This window comes from Dromaius novaehollandiae, chromosome 2, assembly GCF_036370855.1.
Source record: "Dromaius novaehollandiae isolate bDroNov1 chromosome 2, bDroNov1.hap1, whole genome shotgun sequence".
In the NCBI taxonomy this organism is placed as follows: Eukaryota; Metazoa; Chordata; class Aves; order Casuariiformes; family Dromaiidae; genus Dromaius; species Dromaius novaehollandiae.
The window spans coordinates 92390380-92412564 of record NC_088099.1 but is presented as its reverse complement, the minus strand read 5'-3'; the positions used below and the strand labels follow the sequence as shown (position 1 = coordinate 92412564).

The window sequence follows — 22185 nt, the reverse complement described above, 5'->3', positions numbered from 1 at the left end:
TGTATTCTACAATACAAACAACGAATATAGCTCCACTGGCCTGGGGCCTAAAGCTGTGCTCCAGCACTGATTCCCTCTTCTCCCCAGAGACCCTCCTCTCTCTCCACTGACTACAGAAAGAGCCTAAGGAGACCAAACCTCCCTAGAATTAGTTTTTGCTAGTACTGCCTCTCCTTTTTTTCCTCTCTGCTAGACTTTGGTTGGAAAGGCTCTCAGTGTTACAGCTATTCAATGTCAAGACTGAATCAGTTATCAGCTTATATGTATTGAAGTACCATGCAATATATCAGTCCTTGCAACTACCTATAGTCTCACAGGATCTCCTTAACACAGACACCTAGTTCCCTTGAGCTGCGTTAAGAGCAAAGTTACATTTCCCTGCTCACTCCCACCCCTCTACCACCAGAGATAACTGAAACCACTTTGGGACCCTCCGGAAATGAATGCATTTTAAAAGGTAACATCTGCAACATCTCACTGAGCTTTTAGCTGTAAACCATGGTTATACTGTCCTGTATTTATGGGAGAATTGCGCAAATTCAGCTTCAGTATCAGAACCCGACTTCAAGGCTTCAAGTGACGTTACTTGAAAGCTATTCCAGATGTGCGGGCAATACCTAGTTTTCGTGTTCTCACTCTTGGCTGCAACACTTTAATAACCACTCTGTGGTTAGCTAAAGGCAGCAAGTCCAAATCGAGGACCACAGACTCACTAAATTTCAGTGAGGGGAAAAAAAAATAGTGAAGCCATAGCTTGGCTAGAACAGAAATTAAAAGAAAAGCTTTAAGTTGCTAATTACACACTTGGTAGTCAGCTGAATTATTTTAAACATAGACAACTAGCCAGCTCAATTAAAGTACAAAGCTTCCCTAATGAACTATTAGAAGACATAGTGTAAAGAAACACACAGAAGACAGAGGTTCATTTCCAAAATTTCAACTAATCTCTAATAACGAAGGCACAAGAGCAAGTTTTGCAGGGAGAGAGGAAGAGGAACGCTTTCAAGTGTTATACTCAAAAGAGAAACAAAGCTGGCCTCAACTTTGCTTTGCCCATTTTTCTGTTCTCAGACTTGAGTTGACAAGGAGCCACCCACACCAAGAATGCCCGATATCATTGCAGGGCAAAGGGGTACCAAACATTAAAGATTTTGCAAATGTGCAAAAAAGGAAGTCCAGTTATGTATGGCAACTAGAGTTATCATTTATTAGAGTACTTATAATCATTGCTAAAAGGAAGCTGTGGTTTATTTTTAGGGATCTACTTTTAGAGAAGCATTATCTCAATATTGTCTGTTTGGGGTATTAGAGGAAAAAATGGTTTCCTCCTACTAAATTTGAAGTTACCAAATTTCCCATAAGCAATGACCAGCTCAAAAAACAATAAAAATGAGAGAACCTTTCAGGGTTCTCTCCTTCACTAGGGAAGGAAAGATGAAGCAATGGTTACAAACAGCCTAATGATGTTTAGTTTCATGAAGTTGAGGAAACCTGGATATTTGTCATTCTCAAAGAAAACGAGGTCTTTGTAGAGCCTTGGATTTGATTGAAAGCTATTTTCAAAGGATGCCACCTATGCCGGCATTATACTAAACTTATTTCTAGCTCAAACTATCACATGGACTCATTTTCAAGCCTCCAAACACTACTGATGCAAGAACGAGACCAGCTAGTGCACAGTCACCCTTTCAGTGATTGGCATGTCCCTGACCTCCCACCCGGCCCCAAAACACACGTCAACACAGTGGCCCAGAGATCAAACATGCAGAGTAAGACTACAAGTTCTGAGAAAACATCAGAAGTTAGTCACTGCAACACACCTGGTCTGTTTCTCAGCAGAAATAAAGTCTTGTTAGAGGCATACATCACTTTCTTCTTCTTCACACTATTCAGACTCACACTGCACAGCATATTCTCCAAACATAATCCTGAAACTGCTGTATTAAAAAAGAACTGGAAGAATGATTGAGGCAGCTAGTCAGAACTAGGAAACTTTAAAAGTTCAGTATTGCTTCTTCTGATAGGTCTCTACACAAATTCAAGGAAGATGGAGCACACTGCTGCGGAGGCTCATGCACTACTTGATTGTACAGTATAAACTAAATTTGTTACTATTTTCCACAAGTTCAACAATGCAAGTAGTCATAAACAAAGTGATCTGCTCTAATGAGAAAGGAATAAAACCAGTGCAGCAGCATGGCCATCACCCTTAAAAATGATACTGTTGCTATCTGTAGCACTTTGTAAATATAATGTACACTTACATCACAGTTTGTTCTTTTTAATAGCGGACTATGATTATCCAGAACACCATACACATTTTCCTCTGCAGACCTCAAGGCAAAGGTGACTGAAACAGGGAAGGGAAGACAAAGGCATACAGAAGAAAACTCTGAAGTTTGGTAGTTTTTCCACCAACAGTCACTTCTAGAAATTCCTCATATTTTACATAGGAAAATTTTCTTTTTTGTGTGTAGGTGTAAACCCACCTGGGCATTCAAGCCCCACACAACAGTTTATTCCCCTCTAAACATGCTGTCGCTACAGTTAACAGTTGTGCAAATCACAGTTAACAGCTGTGCAATTCAGCCTGGGAAGTGTTCGATGAAGAACAGTGGCTTATTTATTTTCCTCTGTGTGTGTGTGTGTGTGTGTGTGTGTGTGTGTGTGTGTGTCTCTGTGTGTCTGTGTCTGTGTGTACACACACACAGATGTATGCCTGTACATCTGTATCTACCTACACATAGTATGGCCATGCACAGAGAGCATACACAAGGCAGTCGTGCATTATTTAGTCCTTGTGTCTCATCACCTTTTTCTCTACCTGCCCCATTGAACTGAGCACATTAAAGCAGGAAATTATTATTGCGACAAGCTGTCAACGCAGTTCTTGCTCTTCCAAACCAGAAAAGGGGGAAGTGCTGTGGGGTCAGATAACCCATCTCGAAGTGCCCAATGATGCACGTTACTTTCAAGAAGATAAAATTCTGGAATACATCCCTATTTAAGCTATGCAGTACTTAATTTCTGAGACAGGCATTGATGGCCCATTTTAAATGTATGCCTTGAAGCATGGAGGACTGATAAACCTTTTATTATGCTAGCTAAACTGTACATGTCATTAGTGATGTAGTGGCCAGCACTTACATAGCAATTTCACCTATTCCAAAATGTGAAACTCAGTCTGGTTGTTAGAAGTGTCAGACAGCTGGAGCACACCATCACATCCCAAACATAAGCCTCATGACAGCAAGATCCACCACTCAGTTACATCTTATACATAAGAACCCCTCTCTCTCCAGCTACATTAAGGGTGTAGCCTTTAGTTCTCTTAAATCATCCACCTTTCCACAATTTTGGAAGTAGCAAATGAGGAAAGCCCTCTTCACTGTCTCTTCACCCTCAACTGCCTGTTGTTCTTTGTCCTGCTGCAGCTTACACTCAAGTAGTCAGCGGTGGCAGTTCAGTATCCCTCTGCAAGTAGGTGTGCGAGCTCCAGCACCATCGTGCCAACTTCACACAGATAAAATACTGTGAAGCCATAAAGAGATCCCTTTCTCTCCCCCTCTGCTCCCCCTCCCCCTGATTGCATAAGCTTATTTTCAGCGTTTGGCGAGAGAACAAATGTATTAGATCACAAAGGACCAAACTTGTTGTTGTTGTTCTCCTTTTGAGCTTCCTTAATTAGGTCTCCAGTATTTCAGAATTAAAAGGAAAAAAAAGCATGGTGGTGTAGAAAACTATCAATTTTAACGAATAAATCACATTTCCAGCTTTTAAAAATATTCTGTTTGAGGCTAAATCAGCATATCTAAAACTGACCTATTTGAAATAAGTATGTCACCAACAAGTTCGATATCTAGGCCAGCATTTGTGCAATAATTCTAGTCGGTCCTGAAAATGACTGTTCACCTCAAGGCACACAGAGAAATACAAGAAAACCAAACCAAAATCCTATTCACCATCCCCCTCTAACAACTCTATTAGGGCAGTGCTTGGCAGCTGTCTTGTCTAAGATATATTTGACTGTGGGAATGAATCAGATTATACAAGATATGTTCACTTTTAATTAAACTGAGCCCAAGTCCTTGCAAACATGTATTAAAATCTTTTGCCTAGCATACTTTTATTTATTGTAGAAGTGATGCACTGGGATTCATCTCATTCTGGAATGCTACTGAAGAAGTTGTCATTACCAATATTCTGTGGGGAGAAAGAGTGCAGAGAAAGCATTCTTTGCAAAGTCTCCTTTCAAGATTAAGCTTGCTATTTAAAAGCTAAAATAACATCATCTTCTAGCTCTTTAGAAGTATACACACGACAGACGCAACAAATTTTTCATAGCTGAAAACTGAAGTGAGAAGTTTTACTGAAATATTTTACCAGCGATCTCCTCCTGCGCTAAAATTTATATTAAAACTTGCATTATACTTGTAAGTAGCAGAAAACTGTTTTCAGTAGCGTATGTCAAGAGCACGAAGGATGGCAGAAACAAAACGATCACTGAACATTACTGAGTTTGCATGAATATTAGTTTCAAAACAAATGCTATTACATAACAACAAGGTTTAGAAAAAGTTAGATATTATTCATAATAATTCAGAAAGCTGCAAGCATTATATAACCTACCACCATTAAAAAAGAATCTGTAAGGAACATGTGACCAAGCTCATAACAAGCAACTACAAGTTCAAAGTTGGAGAGCCACAACACCTTCCATCCTGAATTTGCTATTAGGATTTGCTATTAGGATATTAAATTTGCTACAAAACCTTATATAGTATTTTCTTGGTTAGCAAGAGTATTTCAACTACTTTGAACTGGAGTAGCTTCAAAGTTTGCAAAATCTGAGGCAAACTATTTTATAGAGAGTGTTATTTCTTTCCTGTATGAGAACTCTATCTGAACTACTCATCTGATGCTGAAACTTTCTATCATTTATTTGTTCAGGTATACCATGAACAATTCATCTTACATCTAAGCATTTGGACAAGAACACCATCCGCTGGAGGAAATTTGAGTTACTGCAGCGTTACTAGTTTCTCTGTTTCTCTACTCTAGAAAGTGTTACTGCACAGTACTTCCCACACAACTGCCTTGCATACAATCATGCCTGTGTCTGTCTTTCAGTCTAAGGATAGAAAACCCAAACATTAAAAAACCAACTTTAAGTGGCAATGTACTGTCCTCAAAACCCATGAATCCATAAAGCTCAACCTCAGTTTTTGTACTACAAGAACAGAGCATGGGGGGGGAATAGGGAAAATTAAGCCTCATTTCTTCTGTTAAGTGTATTTTACCAAAAACGAGCATAGCAAGTTTTCCTCAGTTCTGAGGGTCTGAAAACACATTTTAAACACATTTTAAACTATGTAGTTTCTTTCTCCTCTTACATAAGAAAAAAGGAACTACATGACTACATGGGGACATGTTCTCATGCTGGCTATCTTCCCAATGCTGTTAGTCATTTGAGTGAACCAGAGAGAGAGAGAGAGAGAGAGAGAAGCACAGCATGGCACAGAACAAGCTTATTCTGCCAGTAATTCAGAGGGACTTTCTGACCGTTTATCTTTACTTCTGAAGTTCATTGTTTAACACTGTTTTTCTCACTCACTAGATTTGTCTTTCATTCATCCAGCGTCAAAGCCTCTGGAGATGAAAGGACACTGCTCTCCCAGAAAGAGCCACAAAGCAACAAGAACTCAAGATGCGGCAGACCATACCTTACGGTTTCATAAAGCTTGCATTGGGGATTTACGCCTAGAGGCTTAGCACACCCAAGCAGGGATGTCAGAACAGAGTCTTTAAAAAGAATTTTAAAACTTCTTACTAGAGAAAATGCAAAAGACATTTAAAATGATGTGTACACTGGGAGGTGCAGCAGTTACTGCTCAAAGGAGGTTTGACATAATAACCAAAACTCTTGAAACAGCCCCCCTCCTCCCCCCCCCCAAAAAAAAAAAAATCACACCAACAGCCTGCACCACTGGCAATAGGCAGGCATATACGTTACTGCAATGTAAAAAAGATAGTCAGAAGCTGGTGTGCCATATATCTTTAAGTAATACTGCATAAAGCAAGCTGCTTTAACATAGCAAAGAGCATGAACACATAGCCCTTTCAAGCGTAGAACCAATGCACAGTTTAGGCACAACAGAGAACCAAACAGACAGTGCTGCCTGCACAGCAGAAGTTTTATGGTTAAAAAAAATAATAATAATAGAAGTGAGTAGTTCAAGACACAATTACGAGATGCTTTGGACATCATGAAAATTTATCATGAAAGGTAGCAAGGATTAAAAGGCAAGAAACAATTGCAAAAACAACCTTTAAACAACACAAAATGGAACTGAAATGTCAAATGAACATAATGGAGGACAAATTCTCATGGTAAAGCCTCCTTAAAACACAGTATAAAATTTAGTTTAGGAAAGCTTTACTAATTTATATAAATGATGGGTTAAAAAAATCAGTTATGAAACTAATGAGAGATTCAGCAACATTTCCAACAGAAAACAATTTATTTATTCTAAGAATTTAAGCTTTGGGCTCTGGGTAGGAGATTAATTAAAAAATTCTGATGCTATCTCAGGTTTTATTCATACTGAAACAAAGCTTTTTACACTTAAATGCTGACAGTTATATTTCCCTCCATTTCTGTCCTAATGATCTCACTCCATCCATCCAGCTGGCTCAAGATGAGAGAAGGGAGAAAAAGTCTAACACAGAACTTTGCTTATGCAACAATGGCAGGAATAAGTCAGTATGAACACAGAAAAATTCACTTCACCACTGCCTATTATCAAGAGCTCTCAATCCTTTTGTGCACCACTGCTAAGAGCAGCAGCAGTTCTTCACCACGCAAGCCCAGAGGAGGGACTAGAGCGCTCTGCAAAGGGCAGAGCTGGGGGAAACACACAGAGCGCCTCATCCCACTGCAAGACAGAACAGGTCCGGAGTTAGTGCTCCTCTCACCTTTGATGCTTGTCGTAGCCATCGCAAGTATTCAGTGAAGTTATCAAAACAAATGTAATAGGTCTGGCTTTGAGGTCCAGAGGAGCTAAATGCTAAACAGTGCTGGTGCTTTTTCACTTCTTCCACCTGCAGGAAAGGCACAAAACAGTTAGTGAATAAGAATTGAAAGGTCTCTGCAGAACCCCCCAGGTCAAACTTAAAAATGTGCCCAGAAGGCGCTCTTCAAAAAGAGTTGTACCAACCCTCTCAAGTACTCAAGCCGACTGTCAAATATTCACCAAATCTACATAAGGAATCAGAACAACTGAAAGCAGTTTAACAGAACTTTTAAGCCTGCTCATCTCTATCTTCCAGAATACTAGAAAGCCGTCTTAAAAAAATGACACAGACTTTATGGACAAAAAACAAAAAAACCCCTCTTAGCCACGTGATTAACCTCATGTCACATGAGCTGGAGATATGGAGATATGCAAACCTGAGATGCTGCAGGCAGAGAAAGATTTGGCAAGAATTACAGTTTGAGCTGATAGTTGTTGGTATGACTGAAATAAAATATGTATGTTGCTGCTATTTTCAATGTTTAGGGCCCTCTGGGTTTGTTTCCTTTCAACTTGGTCTTATGTTAAAAAATTTTTATTCCAGGTATTTGCAACCTTCTTTTTGCTCACTATCTTTAGTAAGGTATGCAAGACATGAAGAGACTTCCAGGTTTGATGAAGGAACCAAAGAAGGAAAACACCAAGACAGACAACACTTTAAGAGAGACTGAGCACCATAAAAGATTTCCTAGTGAGAGGCATCTAAAGCTGTCTTTAAACGACCTAAAGGAGCATAATTTATACTCCTGACTAGCAGTACACTATTAAAAACAGGCTTAACAAAATGCTTAACAAGATGCTTCTCTTACACCCCAATTAAATTCTTTGGCATTTCTCAACTTGCTAAAAAACACCCCAGAATACATCATTCTGCTACCGTACACGAGGAGTCCCACACAACTTATGGTCGCAGTGTTTCAGCGCTGCGTTCTGGAATGCCTTCACAAACCAGCAAGTGCAGAGTATTTATGGGGTTGAGGAAGAATATTTTTTTCAACAATAATTTAAAAAACACTTAATTCTGTGCCAAGTATCCTCCACCCAAGCTTTGTCAGAAGCCCTCAGTACATTTTTCCCAGTTCAGTTCTCCTTTTCTTTTTAAATTTGCTGTCAACTTTCAGTTTTGCAGTCTCTATATTTTACATTACAGGAGGCATTTTCATGCCAAAACAACAACTTAGAAATTCCACGTTAAGCATTTAAGAAAAGGCACATAACCCTTCTTTAAAAAACGTCTTTTTGGTCTTAAAGAGAAGGCCTATGAGGGCCTGAATTCTGCCCTCTCCAATATACAGCAGCCAGGAGTACCATTCACTGCCAGAGAGTGTGCACACAGCTGCTACGAGACAGGACAGTGTCTCTACTTCAGCACGTCCAGGAAAGAGTTGAACAATCATGTGAAGAATTGTAAAAAGCGATGGGAAAAAACTCCTAGAAGCAGGGACTGCTTTTCACACTGCTGACCTAGAATATTAACGAATCAACTCCAGTCTCTTTATGGAGACTTATGAAGCTTGTTTCTCTCTCAATGACTCTTAAGTATCAAACTTATCAATATGCGGAGTAAAATAACATTATTTCAGGTGTAAATTCAACCTCAAGCTGAGGGAGTAAAATGGCTTCTTTCCCCATTACCTTGGGTATCCAACCTGGTAATAGTGATCTGAACCCATATTTAAGCTGAAATTGTTAATGGTGTAAATCCTACTGTCGTCACTAAAGTTTCACAGATGTAATTAATCAGAAAAAATGCAGCTTCAGCTTTTTGGAAACAAAAATGCTTGCTACTGTTCACTTACATTAGACCACTACTCATATAATGCTGAATGCTCAAAAAATCCCAGATGCTCAAAATAAACCCATGCCCTTTTAGGTTTGTTTTCAGATCTTAAGAGTAACACAGTATGGATAAAAACTGGACAAAGAAGCATACTATAGGTCATACGCAATACAGATGTATGTATCATTTAGCTGTGTACGAATGCACATATAAAGTATTTATCACTGCACACAAGAAAAGGAGACTGTGGTCCATAGAAAACTGAATGCATTTCCATCACTGCTCTTTAACATTTCAATCCAAAGCGTGTGAATTGTTAAGTAGCAAGCTGACTACAAAAGTCAGTTTTTGCTCTGATGATCCCACCTGCAGAACAAGCTTCTGGGGGGGAAGAAATCATTGTAATTGAACATGATCTTCTCTGTGTAAAGAGACAGGGGTTAAGCAAACAGCAATAGCAAGCAAATACTAAAAACAAAATCTTACTTTTCCACCAATTAAAGGGAGGACATGCATCTTTCCAGTCTGGCTTTCTTTTACTGATGAGACAATTAGGCATGTTCCACAAAGGATAGCTTGGCGTCTTGTCCATCTGTTGACTGGCAAATGTATTTTCCCTTTTCGAACATTGTACATTCCTGAGAGCTGAATCCGTTCTGAGCTGCCAATGCTGTGGGGCTTTCCTGAAATGGAAACAAAAGCATCTACTTTATCACAGAGAATCTTTGCTACTCTCACTCAAGTCTTCTAGGTACAGACCACCACGTGACAAATGAAAATCAGCTTCAGAACCATGCAGGCAGATAATGGAGTATCGGCTTCAATACAGACTTCCTTCATAGGTAGAAGTATATGAACAAGTTGCTATCATGAAGAGTAGACCACAGTCTTGCAGTATCTGCAGTAGTCAGAAGTACCAATTACTGGTACCAACCTTCTTCTATGGGACCTGGCAAAGAAATGTTCATCCTCAACAGTAAGGTACCATGCATGGTAGCTTACTGTTGAGTTCATGCTCAGTCTACTGTAACTGCAAAAGAGGGTGAGGTACTACTGCATGTTCACTCATACTTTCACATTTCATTGTCTCTTTTCTCACTATCCTTAAGGTCATGGTTTGAATAGCTTAAATACAGTTTCTCATGCAGTGCAGTTCCTACTCTGCCCAGCCCCCCCTGTTCAGTCCAAACCCCACAGCAGAGGTGGTGCACTAAGCCAGAACGTAAACAGAGGCAATCTAGATGAATCCCCAAATGACTCTGTTTCAGTCTAACTAGAGCTTCAGAAAGAGTGAAGTACTTTTGTCTGTATTACAATTAATTCACTATTTATAATAATTCAGATTATTAGCTGGACTAACAATTAGACCAAATCTGTTGAAAGACTCTTCATCTCTAAATGGCTCAGAGTCTACTAATCTGATCTGCTAATAAGATCATGCTTTCTACAGAAACAACCATTAACAATGGCAACATGACGAAGACACACATCCATCTCTTGCCTCTGTTCTTACAGAACCAAGTTCTTTTAGGACATAAATGGGAAGAGGTACAATTAGTTCATTTTAATCCAAAGAATTTATCCACATCAAGTTACCATATCAAGCCCTAAATAATCAAGTCCAGATCTAACCCCCCCCCCCCCAAAAAAAAAATAAATAAACCTATAGTGTCTCCTGCAAACAGAGACAAGAGGTAATCACATTTAAGTTAAACTCGCTGAGATTTCTGGAAGAACATCAGTGGCAGTGAAACTTTGAAAGGGAGCTCCCCTGGATGAAGAACCAAAAGCTGTGTTACCAGCACATAGCTTCCTGATCATGACATGCAAGATAAACTACCCATGTTCCTGCACTGGTCTTCAAAAAAATCCTTCGGAAACAAAGAATTATTAACAAGTTAGGACTCCAGAAAAGCAGAGGGTTGAATCTCTCTTCCAACCCAGATATTTCAGAATAGTGCCAGCTAAACCGAGGCACTGACAACCACTGCACACTATTACTCCAGCTTGTTCCTACTGCTTATATGACAGCTCATTTGTCTCAATGAGTCTGTTCTTTCCTTCGAATTACCTCACTGAAGAGAGAAGACACTTACTACATGGCCTACCCACAGTACTTCTCTCACCCCCCACCCATCCTGCACCAATTCTTGCCCTTATCTTTAAAAGCAGCATTCTTGAATCTTCCTGCCAGTTTAATGAGCCAAGACCTGGCATAGTTACCTCAAACCTTGCTCTGCTCTAATAAACACTGGCATTTAGGCTACCAATGTCTGCCAGTTTGGATATGCAGGAACATTACTGGTGCTTGAAGCTAAAAGACAGAAACTCTAATGCCTACAGGGTATTGGCATTTACTAAAGTACAAAAACAGCTGCCCCAAGAAAGCAATAATTTCACTGCCAAGCAAATCCAAATCCAACAACAGAAACAGTGGATAAACGCTTTTCTTAAGCCCAACAGAATAGTGGAAGTGGAAAATATCCACTGTACACAAAATTATGGAAAGACTAGCAGGGAATACAAGTCAGTAAAACAGAGAGCAACTCAGCATTAATTAAATACAGAAGCTGAATCAAACTGTACATTCAAAATATGAAAAATGTGGTTGCAAAGTAACCAATATTTTACCTAGCTTGTGCAGAGCATTGCCGCAAAGCACTGATGAAAGCATTAACCACGCACAAAAGCAGTAACATCTCTGTAATAGACTAAAAAGGGCCTGATAAATGCCAAAAGTATGCTTGTAGGAAGAATGGTTGTTAAGAGCATGGACAGTTTCAGCTCAAAGGCAGTGTTTCAAGCAAGATTGTCTCCCAGAGTCTGTTTCTGGCTGCACGCTCTGACTTTATCATCTGTTTGGAAAAGCACAACTCCTTGCGGAGGGAACTCTTTGGGAGTGCAAAGCGCAATCTGAATCCCTTGGGAAGCCAAGTCCATTCAGCATCATGTATTTTAATACAGCTGAATGCAACTTTATCCCTGTAGGAACAAAGAACATAGGTCACACCTAACACGGGGAGAACTGCGTCTTGGACAACACCAGTCCTCAGTTCTTTGGGATTATGGTGGATAACAAAGAACATGAGCTCCTGCTACAGCCAAGAGGCCTGGCAAGAAACATGAGAACATTCAGTAGCAGCAGAGAAGTAACATTACCCTGTCTACTGCACTGGGAAAATGATTACTGGAATACCACACTAGCTGTCCACACTTCGAAAAGGGTGCTGAAAAATTAGAGAGCCTTCGCAAAAGCTATTGGGGAGGGGATGTCAGAAGCCTGGGAAATCTGCTTCCTGGGAAGAGACTAAACAGTTCACTCTCTTGGATTAACCCCTTAGTTAGAGACACCCGGCCCAGTAAGAGTACCCATAATTTTCAAAAAGGTAGTTCTGCAAACTTTTGATAAATTCAACTGAGGTTGTAACTTGCAAGTCACAGTAAATTATTATTGTTAATAAACCTTTACTGGAAAAGCTAGAACAGAGCTATCACTCGAAGTCTTCATGCTACGTCTGAACTGTACTCTCCCCCAAACTACAGATTTGATAAAACAATTGCCAGTGTAAAGTCTTCAGCTATTCTCCCAAAGTCTGTTGTAACAGCCCCTTCAAGTTCAAATGACTCTTCCTAGCAAGTTGCACTCCTTGCCACATGAAAGCTAGAACAGTCCTGATGAGAAAGTATAAAATGCTGAACCTCTTTCATTAAAAAAAACTTTTCTCTTCATATTCTTGTCCACACCACTACATAGTTTGAAAAGTTTACATTTAATATTGGATCACATGTTGCCTGAAACACAATCTGCTCACATATCATTCAGTTTTCTTCCTGTTGAAGGGTTGTAGCCATTGAAATTTAGTAGTATCACAACATTCTATTATTATGCAAGAGAAAAATCCACCAAATGGCAAAAGCTGCTGGCTTATTTCGAGTTTAAATAATGGTTATTCAAGGACATATCAACTAATAGTGGAACCGGATGCCTAAATCCCCAGAAGTGGTGCAGATAATTTCGAACAAAAGCTGTCTAACAGGAAGCAACCCTGTCTACTGAAAGATAAGCTTGAACAGACTGCAGCTTTAGAAAGCTCAGCTATTTGCTGCCAGAAGAGCATAAAGAATAGGAAAAGTTTAAACGACAGCAAGCTATGGAGATACTGCCACAACAAAAAGAGGGATGGGACTTGCAAACAGTGCAGAGCAATCCCAGTACTTCCTGCTCCTCACTTCACTGCGGAAAGCAGCAGGTGGCAGAGTGGCCCACTGCCCCAGAGCACAGCTACTGCAAGGAAGCACAGCAGTGACAGGAGGGAGCAGAAAAAGGAGCTAAGACTCGAATGAATGCACTAGTGTTTTTTGTGTTTTTTTTTTTTAAACAGCCTGAAAAACAATCAAATGAGAAGGCATCCACAATTGATCCAAATGACCTTTTCATTTTTCAGAGTTCAGAGGAGAGACAGACAATTAAAACTTCACCAGAACTCTTTAGACTAAGGATCAAGAGGCAACAAAGAGCACAAATTATTGGATAATCATAGTGTCACCAGCAAAATAAATCAATTGCTGAAGTAACCTACCAGTGCTGGTGAAAATACTGCTTTCAGTAAAGGGATCAGCACTTCTGAAGTTACCTTCCTCAATCCGTCTGACTTCTCATTTGCGCTTGAGGAGATAGTATGAGATTCACATTCAGACTTTTCTTCAGTTTTTACTACACCCAAAGGGAGTAGATGAGTTTTCATAAAGGCTTGTGATATTATTTTGAAGCTGACAGTTCTGCAGATAAAAAGGTAACTATGATCCTTTGCGAGTTGAAACACAAATTCAATTCCTGCCAAAAACCTGAAGACAATTACTGCTGCCTTGATCAGAGTGGAGGCAAGTATGTCAGAACATCTAGAAGAGCTGCATACCAGAAAACATTTTTCAAATGTTAAACCCAACCAGAGCAGTTTGGGTGCTTCAGCAAGAAACCATGAGAAGATTATTTTTCATTCCTGTCAGGACTCCAGAACTACAGCAACTCCTAAGCACAGCACATCCACAACAGGACTTTTGTTCTACACAAGGCATTAGAGGAGATGCCTCAAGGAATTATGAACAGACCATTCATTTGGCTATCTTGACATTCATGGTTGAGTTCCTCTTGGTTTTAGTTTGCCTTAAGACCTGGAGGGAAATCGGTGGTATTCAGAACAAGGACATAGAGAAAAGCAGTGTATCTGATTTAAAAGGCAGGACTGTTGTTTAGACCAAAAACTGTACTTAACAGGAAGCATAAGTGGGACACCAGTGATCCTTCCATAATGCCAAAAACCTAAGACCTCCCCACAAGCAGCTTGAAGAAGCTCTGGGTACACAATGTACTGATATCCTGCCTGGTGCAAAGACTTCAAACCTTATTAAATACCCACAGTCACTTGCTTTGGATTCCGGAATAAAGCTCTTTATCCTAGCAATGGAAGGCATATGGAATACATTACTATAAGAAGTTATAAGAGACCAGCTCATTATGGGACATAAAAGTAGGAAAAAAAGGAAAAAAAAAACTCTGAAGTTATAAAGCTGATTAAGTTGTGAGTACTTACTATTCCACCCTGTTTGAAAAGTACAACCAATAAAGTCTGCCTGTAAAGAGTTATTTAAGACATTACCAAAATAAGAATGGGGAAAAGTGCTGACATAAGAAACATGTTCACTTCTGTGCAGTGGGTTTTATTTTTATTACTAATATTGGTCTGACAGAATGAAAACTAAAAATTGTCTTAGGCCTGTATGACACAGCCCGGCTAACTTGAAAGATTGCCCTCTCAGAGCTATCTCAGGTACTGGCTAACAATAAAAGCATCTAGTTTTGCTGTTCAAAAATACAATTATAAATCCTGTCACAGGATGTATTCAGTAGGAATAATGTCTAAGTTTGAGGATTTTTAGAAGTGACAGAATGACTCAGTTTTTCATTGCCTAATTTAGGGACATCCTTTTCCAGCTACAGCTGGGCCAGCTAAAGAGGTCATCCTTCTCATCTGTTCCTTGTTGGGCCCTTGGCCTGAGGCCCACATTGCATCAACCCTCCTGCATCAGCTGCTCGTGGTAAGCTGTCCCTAAGCCCTTTCAGCCAAAACAGGCTGCTTTAGTTCTTGTGTCTCTTTTCAATTGAAAAAGCTTAGGGACAGCTCATGGTGAGTAGTTCAGCATGGAGAACAGAGGGACGGCAAGCAGTGGCCAGAGCTGTAACACGGCAGCTGTGCTGAAGGGGATATGTAATTAAGCCCTCCTGCCACTTTCAGGGAGCAGTTTCACAAGTAAGACATTTCACACGCTAGCATTGTGTGAGCATCAAGTCTCTTCACAGTATACATTGGGGACACACACACCCCCCCCCAACCTACCAGTCAATTTTGAAGACTTTGGTCGAAATCCACTAAGAAAAGTTGAAGTATTTCCTAGCTGACCTGGTGAAATCCACTGAGAGTGTGGAATTCTCTCAGCTCATACCTGCAGTATCTTCTCAAGCACACCTCTGAGTGGGAATCAAGAGCACTTCACACTGGCCTTGTCTACAACCCCTGCACCTCCCTCCCTTAGGCACTGGTAGGCGACAACTGCACGGACCAGTGAGGGCAGGCAAACAAGCCCACGCCAAGGCTTTGTCTAATTACAAGTGCAAACAAGGCTCAATTAGCTTAAAAACACCGAGAGCCCTTGAATGTCTTTGTCCACCTTCAGGAGACAGCACTGGAATGAATAGCTATTGCTGAACCCCTACCACCAGCTCATTCCGCCTGTTTCTACTCTTACCCAAGCTCTTTCACTGAACACAGAGAAAGCTATGGCCTGGCATATTCTGGAAGCTTCTCAGTCATTTAAGGCTGCTTCCTCCTGCATTCTTGTCAAAGCAAGGACAGCAGTGATGACTTCAGGCAAGGCCCCAACCCAATGAGATGTATAAAAATAACGCAGCAAGCTGGATAAAAAAAGCTGGAGCTGGGCAAAAGCAGCAGAAAAACACAAGTAACATAATTCTGAAGCTATTGTACTACTCTCATGTTTTTTACTTTAAATTCATGAGGAAAGCCTACACAGTTACATGCTTATTAAAAAAAAAGCTTCAGGTGGATTTTCCTTGCTGAAGGTACTACACTGTCATAATTTAAGAACAAAGGCACAGAATTAGCTCTTCTTACAGTTAACTAAGACCAAGGATTCATCTAATCTAGTAGTCCCTGACAGCAATCAACAGAGGATGCTTTTGCAAAGATAACCAAGTAATATTTTATGTGGTAAACCATCCTCTTCCAAAACCAGGAGTTGCATCTTTGCATTCAAATCTACTTAGACTCTTAAAAATTCCTACGAGACTTATGTGGCTGCTGATTGATTCCGTACTGCTCTGCTAAACAAGGACTCAAGTCACCATTATACTGGTTTTATGGGCATGTAACTATTAGAATAGACTTTACTCTCTATTCTCCTCATTTTGCTGCATTCTGTTTTAATTTGGGGGCTGGGGAAAGCTCTGAAGTGGTTATATTTCCTCTACAAATTAGCAGTTCAATTTCTAATACTTGAGGACTGTTACCTTTTCACCCGAGAAATACAAGTACACCATAAAAGCTGGATTTTATAGAATTCTGTTACCTCAGCTTTTTCTTTAAAGAGGTGTTCATTATGAGACAAAACAGGTAAATGGACAAGCTTTTAGTAATTGTGCAGTATATTCCAACTTTACAAGATCTTCCTTAAAGAGAAGCATTATCACTATATGATGTGATAGAATAAAACATTATCTATTAGTTTTTATAGCAATAATCCTGCCTTCCATTTATATTAAATCCTCACTGGAGAAAAGGTTTGTAGGCATTTCACAATGCAGAAAGTGTCCCTCTATTCTTTCTTCCACTGAGATAGAGTTCAGTTTTTGTTCACTGGATTATTCCTTGTATCCTGTTCTCCCAAGACTCACAACCTCCACAAATAAACCCTAATAATATGGTATCAACACTTAAAAAGATACTGTAGACAAAAAATAACAAAAAGACTTTTAAAAAAAGCATTTCTGTCAAGCATTACATATTTATCAGTGGAAAGTGGCTGCAATTGCTTTAGTGTCAAAAGCTAAAATCAACCTGTGTAAGCCAAAAGCTTCTGAAAAAGTTAAGTGACTCAGCAGAAACCATTTTTTAAAAAAAATTGGTGTTAACCTAGCACGATTCCTGTGCTGGGACAACTTAAGAAAGGCAACAGGCTCAAGTAGGAGGTACAACAGTGAACACGATGCTGCTTGCAATAAAAGCAAGCAAGCACAGCAAAAGCTCCTCTGGAAAGTTCCTCTATGTAGAGGCAGTGCACCCTAAGTTTTAGTGTCCAGTTGTTGTGACCATAACAAGCAAGTTCCAGATGTAGCAGCACAAACATATTTTCAAAGCCTTTAGCTATAGAGTATAGCATGCATATGGGGAAAAAAGGGGGGAGGGGGGAACCCATTCCCTTACCTCTTCATCTTATCATTCCCTACAGAGCATTCCTGTGGCTGAAACACAGGTCCGTCGTGTTCAAACTCCCTGCCCCAAGTGTTCCTATCTCCCTCGCTTGTCTGCAGGAAATTAAAGCAAGTTACACACACGCAGGTTGTTCATTTATTGCAGCAAGACAAAGAGACACTGAAGGCTCCCTTGATGTCTTGACTTTCACTTGCAAGACAAATATGCGGAGTGCGAGTTGAAATCTATTGTTATGTCCAAATACTTCAGTTTGAAGAAAGCTTGTAAAGGGGAGACAGCTTCCTATTCTTTAGCAGTAGACCTCAATACCCACTCCTTTGGAAAATTATTTTCTGTCACCTCTGCATGGAAAAACAGTTGAAATGCAATGAAGAGAAGGAACCATCAAGAGAAAATGTCTTCTTTCTCCTGTGCTTTAACAGGGTAATAGAAGGCTACAGTATTGGTCTAGAGCCTCCAGGAAGTACTGTCTAAAACAGCTTTCTCATCTTGAACTCTGGATTCATTTAAGAAAGCTACTGAAGAAGATTTTTGATTAATCTTCTACCAAATATTTTTGCCAAAAGTAAATTTAACACAGAGTAAGCCTAATATTGAGAACATTTGAGCCAAAACCTGATCCCATCTCTTACCAGTATAGTTCATAAAAACAATACTTCAGCAACAGATTTCACGTTATCCCTTATTAAGATGACTTCAGGAAGTTCAACTTCCTGAACAGTTTTACAGTTGTATGTACTAATAGTAGAGCTAGGAATTTAACAGATGGGGCCAAAAACCTAAACCTTACAAATACGCCAGTTGTATCACAACTTGCAAGAGAACCTGTACAATTTCAGTAGAATAGGACCCAATGACTGCTCAGCCTGATCCTTCCCCTTTCTCCCCTCTTCCCAATCCCCATAAAGCACAGCTGAAGAGAATCCTGGAAATGTGCATTCATTTTTGTGAAGTCACACAAAATTGAATTCTACTTATTACAATTCCAACACACAATAAAGCTACAAGCACAGTAAAATCCTTGGCATCCCAAAGGATACTTACCCTGTCTAATGCAATTGCTATACTGGCAAAAGCTCTGAGCTAACCAATTGTTTTAGGCAAAGCTGAAGCCTTGACAGAATTTAAGAGCAAAACTGCACTGATAACTCCACTGAAGTTAACAGCAGCTTTCAGGTTTTATCAGCGTTAGACGCTCAACATGAAGTATAGTACTGTAAGCTCAAAATAACTACTTGAACACACGCTCCTCTGAGAAGCAACAACGGCAGCCCCTGGCAGTAGTTCATCAGTGTGTCTTAATACCATGGCAGAAAGATGAAAACCCATAAATTTTGCCAGCAAAAAACAAGACAACCCCCTCTCTTCCCCATCCCTGCACCTATCTTGTCCTGAGCACAGTAAGATGTGGCTGGTCAAATGCAAAGACATGATCAATTTAGTTGAACAACTCAGCTTACAGAGCTACAGAAGAACAAATATTTTCATGTGCACTAGCTCAAGGATGGTTTCACATTAACTTCACACATAACACAAATGCCACCTCTTTCAAGGTATTCTAGGCTAAAATTTCAGCAACCACAAGATGATCAAACTATTTTCTGCATTAAATGTATTCAAATTGTTACCACAGCAATTTTCTCCTTGCTCTTTCATCAGAAGAAACCAGATCTGGTGTTCTATAACATTTCTAAAAGTATACGATAATCTGCATCTTTGTAAAGGCAAAGCATTTTAGAGTATGACATTTCCTACAACAGATTGCTGTACCAGTATTATCATACAGATCAAAATCTAAACATAAAAGTTTTATTATAAAACTCATCTGATAAGCAGTTTATGTCAAAACAATTCTGTACAGTATTGCAAGGCTATGACTAGCACATCTCAATTAGGTCTGGCTTAAAGATCCCAAAGCATTTTGAGATGGAACAACATGTAAAGATGTTAGACACTGTCTGGTCAAGCCTCTTCAAAATTTAGCACTGTAAAAAGAAAGCCAGAATGCTGGATTTAAAACTGTCAAGCACCTACAATCAAATGCTGCGTTATCTAATAAATATATAAACATATATAAATATATAAAAAGTGAAACAAATAGATAAAAATAGACTGACTACTTCAAGCCGCACAGAGACAGAAAAAATACAAAACCCAGCAGCAATGGCGTAAGCACATTAGTTGGACAGACTACCTGGCACAGCCTTAAACACTAAACATTTCAAATTCAGTTCCACTAATACAAGGTTTCCTTGCTAAGATAAGAAGGAATTCTGGCTGGGCAATGTCCCTATAAAACAAACAGTCTTACTCCATTAAGTAAGCCAGTCTGCTCAAAACTCGCTATGTAGGCTTGGCTCAGACATTTTACATCTATGCCTGGGCTGCTTTCTCCATATAATAGTAGTAAGTGTGTGCATGTTTGTGTAAGTAATATATAAACTTTTTTTAATATCAAATCTAAGAGCAAGCCTTTTTGGTTTACAGCTTTGACTTCAGCAAATGGAACGGAGCAGACCTTCCGCTGCAAGCGAGAACTGCAACAGGCCAGGACTCTGGTTGCACCCGTCTCCCCATCCCTCCTATGACTCCAGAGCTAGAGATTGTTCCTACTAACACCCCTAACAGCCCTTTGTCCCCAGTTTGCTCTTAGCAGCTTCAGATAAGCCTACAGAGAAGACTGGATGCTGAAAACAGAGAAAAAGCACCAACAAGTACCCTTAGAAAGTTTCACTACCTTGATTCCTGCCTGCTTATAACTGACGACATTGTTTTGTTGCTGGAGAACACATGCCCTTCGATTATTCCTAAACGGGATTACGTCATTCAATTTTTTTTTTTAATTTATATGACAAAAATTGGGTTATGCTGACATGCATCAAATTTGTCTATAAACACTTGAAAGTGTGCAGCAATAAAAGACAACTTATATCAAAACTCCATAGTTCAGACCAAATTCCAGAGGAAAAAAAAGACAAGGAAAAGAAGGCTGGCTTCACAAAGCACGAGAACGAGGAAATGGCAGGGAGTGGGAGATGTGTATCATGAAGACACATGAAAGGGAACATTTTCCCAATGCCTTTCTAGCCTTGGAAACAGAGGCAGAGCAGATTTATCATATGCCCACAGATATCAGGTTTAACACTGTTTCTTCTCTTTTCTACCACAGAGACTTTAAGTAACCAGATAGCATATGGCAATTGTCTGGGAGCGCATGTTATATGATTTTATTACAGAGGGGAGGGGAAAAAACACAAAGATCAGCTTTTTCCATTCCCTCTTTAAATTAAGTCAACTATCACACATCTGAGTCATCTCCAAATCTATCAGTTTTCTGCCCAAAGCACTCAAAGGGTCTGTGAAAGGACTATCACACCTGCTAGCTAATGAGCCTCACTAAGAACTGTTTCATGTTGTGCAGCCTTATTAAAAAATAAAAAATAAAAAAAATAAAAAGGGAGAATATTTCCACACTCACAGCAAGGGGTGAAAAAGCATGTGCAAAGGTCCAGTCTTACAAGTATGTAGTCTGATTTAGAGCTCCCAAAGTCAGTTTTAGGTCAGGAAGTTGTCTAAGATAAAACAAGTTTGTAAATTCAGCTTTGGCAGGAAAGTGAGTGTGCTAAAAACAACCCCAGGAACTTGAAAGTTCTTCAGAGCACCACTTAAACCCTGGTTCACAATAATTTTAGAAAGAACCCCGTTAGTAGAAAGCACTCATGGGGAGTACAACACTGCTGGGATAAATTTGAAGCTAGGACTACCTGCCAAAGCTCTCTCCTCTCAGAGAAATACCATCATGCAAGAGTCTGAAGTGCCTGTGTATGAGGCACCCATCCTGAAGGCTGGGCACCTTCTTTACTGGAATTTTAATCCAAGACCTCTCAATACCAAAAGACAAGAGCAGTCTAGCTGGACAGAGTTCCATATAACCCAGCACAAGAAAGTATTTAGGTATTTTGATCACGATCAGACCACAGTAATATTTCACATTTTTGCCATAGAAATTAATGCTTTCTGTATCATGGGGAAAGAAAATGGTGGCTGAAGAGACATTGTATTTCAACTGTCTGCTTAGAAGAAGCATTGCAACTCCAGCAGTTTCACCTCCAATACTATCACCAAAAAAGACAGCGTGAACACATGAGGACACATGCACAAGAGACAGCGTACGCAAGAGAGCAAGCGCGCATTGTTTTAATTCAGCACGTATTAATCTCTTAATTAAAACTGTAAAAAAAGTGTAAGCAGGGAAAAAACCTAGGATACACAAGATTTAGTTTATACAAGGTCTGTATTTTGATCCACCCAATCTAACTGTCCTGTCTTTTAAGTCTTCAGGTCCGTATAAAGTAACAGATCACATCACATTTGTTTTACTGGGAGTCATCTCGTAGGCTGCCCTCATGCAGTGGAATGCAAATGGTCTGGACTTTACAACTGCGCAAGCTCGTGGCAGAAAGCCTCCCCGGCACTGCCTCACCTGCCACTTTACTAAACTGAGCAGAGACAGAACAAGGGAATGGGCACCAGTGTCCTTCCCCTTCCCTCCCTTTCTCAGAGGTCTGCTCTATTAGGGAATATAGCAACACATCCACAATATAAAGCCATTCTTCAGAAATCGCCACTAGTGCTGATCCCTTTAAAACATACATGAAGCACTTTGTCAGAAAAACACAGGAAAAGCTCATGATAATATCCCATTCACAAACACATTCACAGCACTAAGTTTTAAAAGTGTTTTCGATAAATTTTGAAAATAATCCTTCCCAAAATACCATCTTTTTGATTACTCTGCTCATTCAGCCTCCTTGGAGATAGGAGA

At 39.8% G+C, this 22185-nt stretch overlaps 1 protein-coding gene across 2 annotated transcripts in view; it reads right to left on the bottom strand.

Annotated features, from left to right (window-relative positions):
* Positions 1 to 22185, bottom strand: part of PHLPP1 (PH domain and leucine rich repeat protein phosphatase 1) — a 149259-nt gene that overhangs the window by 56289 nt on the left and 70785 nt on the right. For both annotated transcript variants that reach the window (XM_026115630.2, XM_064506905.1), the window contains exons 2-3: positions 9340 to 9536; positions 6976 to 7101 (exon numbers count right to left, since the gene is read on the bottom strand). In XM_026115630.2, coding sequence (XP_025971415.2) covers positions 6976 to 7101; positions 9340 to 9536 — 323 coding nt within the window. The remainder of the gene's footprint in view (positions 1 to 6975; positions 7102 to 9339; positions 9537 to 22185) is intronic.